The 5,000-nt window shown below is 28.8% G+C and overlaps 1 protein-coding gene across 2 annotated transcripts in view; it reads left to right on the top strand.

Moving 5' to 3' along the window:
- Nucleotides 1-5,000, top strand: part of LOC113822673 (spermine oxidase) — a 16,430-nt gene that overhangs the window by 9,368 nt on the left and 2,062 nt on the right. For both annotated transcript variants that reach the window (XM_027375212.2, XM_070144098.1), the window contains exon 5: nucleotides 1,269-5,000. This exon is cut by the window's right edge and continues 2,062 nt beyond it. In XM_027375212.2, coding sequence (XP_027231013.2) covers nucleotides 1,269-1,454 — 186 coding nt within the window. In that variant the 3' untranslated portion in view covers nucleotides 1,455-5,000. The remainder of the gene's footprint in view (nucleotides 1-1,268) is intronic.

Here is a 5,000-nt window from a genome sequence, read left to right as displayed (position 1 = left end):
TATTGTTATTGTTATTGTTATTGTTGTTATTATTATTATTATTATTATTATTATTATTATTATTATTATTATTATTATTATTATTATTATTATTATTATTATTATTATTATTGTTGTTATTATTACAGGTATGAGTTCAATTACAATTTCTTGTATTTCTATGTTAATGGTAATAGAAATCAAAATTACATTTTTCTGGAAAGTTCAAGATGTGAGTTAAACAGTAGACTTAATAACCGACTCTTTGGTGACTTGAGTGCTTACACAGCCTTCTAAGTATAGAAAGATATAATGATAATAAGGTTTAGAACAATTGATAATCAATGGATAAATAAATGAATCGATGAATAAATAAATAGCTAGATTAATAGATAAATAATTAAAACATCTCTGTAGATATTTCGTTTTTCCGACATCTATGGGTTAAGTACCTACATTGCAACTCAAATTGTAGACCAAGTAGACTATGTATGCAGAAACAGAGCAAACTTTGCAAAAGTGAGGCGTAGTACTAAGGCTTGTCACTGCACATGAGTGTTCATGTGCACCTGACCTACTTGTCATACACCATGAGAGTGGCTGGTCAAGTAAACCTAATACCCGGAATTCGGGCAGTGTGTGGGAAGTGAAGCACCCATATTCAAGGAATTAATAGTATTAGAAAAATTATTATGTTATGTAGGTCTACTAATGACTCTTTGGTGGTTTTGTACTTCTGGAGCCATCTGTGGGTAAATGTGTTCAGTAAAACACTGCAGCATTGAAATTTACATGTTCCCTGCAGCTTTGAGTAAAATTCATAGTTATGGTGTTCCTAAAGAGCTGGCTGTTTGCATGAGCAGAATGAGCAAGTTTGGTGTTATTATTCACTGTATAAATTGCTTGCCCATCCCCTTGGCTTTCATAACCAAAAGTAAGAAAAGGATTCAATCTCTTCACTGCATCATGTGGGTGATTTTAGACTTGCAGTGGAAAACAATCATCCCCTGCGTTGTGTCCACATTCGACTATGGTATCATTATGTGCCTTCCATATTTATATATGATATTTTCCATGTCATGAGCTCATGCCATCTTTTATCAGGGGGTTAAAGTGATTAGGCATCTCTCATAAGATTTGTAATTTGGGGGGCTTTCCATGTACAGTTTCATAATTGAAAGCAACGCACAAGATTTTGTGTCATAAAAGTATTTTACATAATCAGGAAACTGTAATTTTTTATGTGTGTCATATTTACATGTATATTAAAAATGATATTCTTTTTGCAGCCTGCAGTGCTATTTGCTGGAGAGCACTGCCACCCAAGCTTCTATTCAACAGTTCATGGGGCTTACTTATCTGGACGAGAAGCTGCACAGACGTTGTGTGTACCAGACACTCCACCTGAGGTTGTTCTAGATGTTGAAGGAACTGCAGATCTCTCTTCATGGATAGAAGGAATTTCCCTAAATTAATTTTGTTTTTCCCTAAAGACAGGCATTACATTATATATATTTTTTTTATATAAATATAGATTTGTTTTCTCTCTTTTTCCATCTTGACTTTTTCCTATTTCTTTCTGTCTCTCTCTCCTTTCCTATTTTCATCCCTCTACCCCTCTGGATCCCTTTTCCATTGCCAACCATTTTACAAATTGAAGTCTGAACAACGTATACCTTTAAGTGCAAACTGGTGCTTATGTCTTATCATATTAGGTTGAACAAATATGAGAATTGTGGCGTCATAGAAATTTAAAATGTCACTGTATATCACATTGTAAGTATTGTTGCAGGTCAGATGTTAATTATTTGATAATAATGTTGATGAGACTGTAATGCTGTTGACTACAGTTATTTGCGTAATTATTAATATTAGTATTGTATTTATGATTTTTATTATGGAAAATACAGTCATGATTTCAAATATTACAGGAATTTTCATTATGATTATATTAAGCATGATTTTTGTTATCGAAAATCTGTAATCATTATAAGTATTATTAGCTGTATCATTACGACGACTGATCTGTGTTTATCAGCAATGTTGTCATATCTGTCATTATTAATTTTGTTTTTCTCATCATCTGTATTATCATTGTTTTTTATTATTAGTAGTATCTATATTTTTTTATCATCATGCAGTTATTGGATACAGAGCATATCTGTAAACTCTTTCAGTGTTTCCCAACATGGCGTGGAGTGTTTTGCAATTTCTTGTTATTTTCCCAGTGGCGTCAAGGTGTTAAATGTTATATTGAAATTCTTTTTCCTTTTCCTTTTCCTTTATGAGCTTTTGTTTCATTTTCTCTTTCCCATTTTCGTTTATCATTTCTCTCATCGCTATTAATCATCATTCATTGGGACTGCTATCATCATATTTGATTGTTTTTTTAAATATATTTTTCATTAGCTATTTTAGGTACTGAATATTTATATTACTATTTTGATCATCTATTATTATTATCATCATTAATATGATCATAATTCAATATTATTATTGTTGTTTATATTGTTATTATAATTATCATTATTATTATTACTATTGTTATGATAACTATTATTATTATTTGTATTATTATTAACATTATCATTATCACTATTGTTATTGTTATCCACAACCACCTCCCAACACCACCACTACTGCTACCACTATTATTATTACTATTACTACTAGTACCTCTAGCATCATTGCTACAACCACTACTATACCACCATCATCATCATCATAGTAATTGCTAGTACTTGTGCTAGTACTATTGATATTACTACTGCTACTACTACTACTATTAGTACCTATACCAACATTGCTAGAACTACTACTACCACTGTCCCCACCACATTACTACTACTACTATATCACCATCATCATTGTCATTGCCATCATCATCGTCATAAGCATCATAATTACTAGTACTTCTATCAGTACTATTATTATTACTACAACTACAACTATTACTATTACTACGACCACTACTATCACTATTACCGTCACCACAATCACTGTTACCACCATGATTATTGCCACCACCACTATGATTACCACTACTACTGCTAGTACAATTGACATTACTACTACCACTACTACTACTACTATTACCTTTACATTACAAGTACCAATAACTATACCTAAACCAATACTGCCATGACCACCACAATTACTTCTACAACTAGTAATTTATAATTACTATTCAACTACTACTATACAACTACTACTATTTGTTACAACTTCTACTATTACTACTACTATTACTACTACTATTACTATTACTACTACTATTACTACTGCTATTACTACTACTATTACTACTACTATTACTACTACTATTACTACTACTATTACTACTACTATTACTACTACTATTACTACTACTACTACTACTACTACTACTACTACTACTACTACTACTACTACTACTACTACTACTACTACTACTACTACTACTACTACTACTACTACTACTACTACTACTACTACTACTACTACTACTACTACTATTACTACTACTACTACTACTATTACTACTACTACTACCACTACTACTACTATTAATATTACTACTACTATTTCTTCTTCTTCTTCATTTTCTTGTATTGCTAATACTGATTTTGTTAATACTCTTGCTACTTAATTGATATCTACTATTTTGATCTACTGCAGTTTACAATAATGGTGATTTTGATGATCAAAATTTGTTAGTATTGATGTTCTAAGTATTATCACTATTTCTGTTTTTTTTATGAGGCAGTTCATGTTCCAAGTTTCACATGCATTTAGACTATGTTGGATCATTAGTGTACTGTACTTGAGAAAGACAGAAAATGTGAAACCAAGAGATAGATTTTTTATATATATAATTTATACATTCCAATTTTTTTTTTCTTTTTTTTTTTTTTTCTTTTTTCTTTTCATTTTTAGAAGCCATGAAGCATGACAGCTTGGCTTTTATTGTCAAATGTGATCTAATAAAAGATTGGTCAGTAAAGTATACATAATTTAAGATTTTAGTTTTTAAGAGAATAATTAACTGATAAGGAACCTTTTTTATATCCGAAAAGTTCTCAAAGAATTTATGTAAGTTAATATAGGTATCTTGAGCGTATTGAGTCAGAAGCCTCCGTTTTAGAGTAAATTTAAGGATTTGCTCAGAAGAAGGTCTAGTACCTTCTGTAGCCAACGCTTGTGCCCATTTCTAAAGACTGTTGAAGTGTTCAGCTCTCTTTTGTCAATTCGATTGTTTAATGTGTGTAAGATTATGCCTTTTGCAATTTTTTATTATTTTTTTTTTATTATTATTATTATTGTTTTTTTTGTTGTTTTTTTTGTTAATCTAGATATGCTTTAGGAATGCTTTGAATACTCTCTCTGACATTTTACTCATATTTGAAGTCAGGTTGAAAAATGCTATTTCTAGGTCCGTCTAAGAAATGCGGTGAAGCATTAGGCAGTTGTCATATTTTTGTTTTGATTGTATCAATCAGTGTTGTAGGATGATAATTTGTTCTCTTGATTATTTGATTATGATTGTTATTATTATTATTATTACTATTATTATCATTTTACAAATTTCAATCAAAATTATTGTATTTTTCCTCTTTTGTTTTGTGGAATTCTCCATTTATGATATACACATATATGTATTATATATATGTATGATATGTATATATATATATATATATATATATATATATATATATATATATATATATATATATATATATATATATATATATATATAATATACTGTGTGGGTGGGTGTGTACTTGTATGTGTATATATTTATGAATATGTAAAGTACATATATATATGTGTATATATATATATGTATATATATATATATATATATATATATATATATATATATATATATATATATATATATATATATATATATATATATATATGTTTGTCTGTGTGTGTGTATGTATATATGTGCATATATGTATGCATAGTTATATATATGTATATATTTATGTATATATATATATATATATGTATATATATATATATATATATATATATAT

This window comes from Penaeus vannamei, chromosome 31, assembly GCF_042767895.1.
Source record: "Penaeus vannamei isolate JL-2024 chromosome 31, ASM4276789v1, whole genome shotgun sequence".
Classification (NCBI taxonomy): domain Eukaryota; kingdom Metazoa; phylum Arthropoda; class Malacostraca; order Decapoda; family Penaeidae; genus Penaeus; species Penaeus vannamei.
This window is presented reverse-complemented; position numbering and strand designations above follow the sequence as displayed.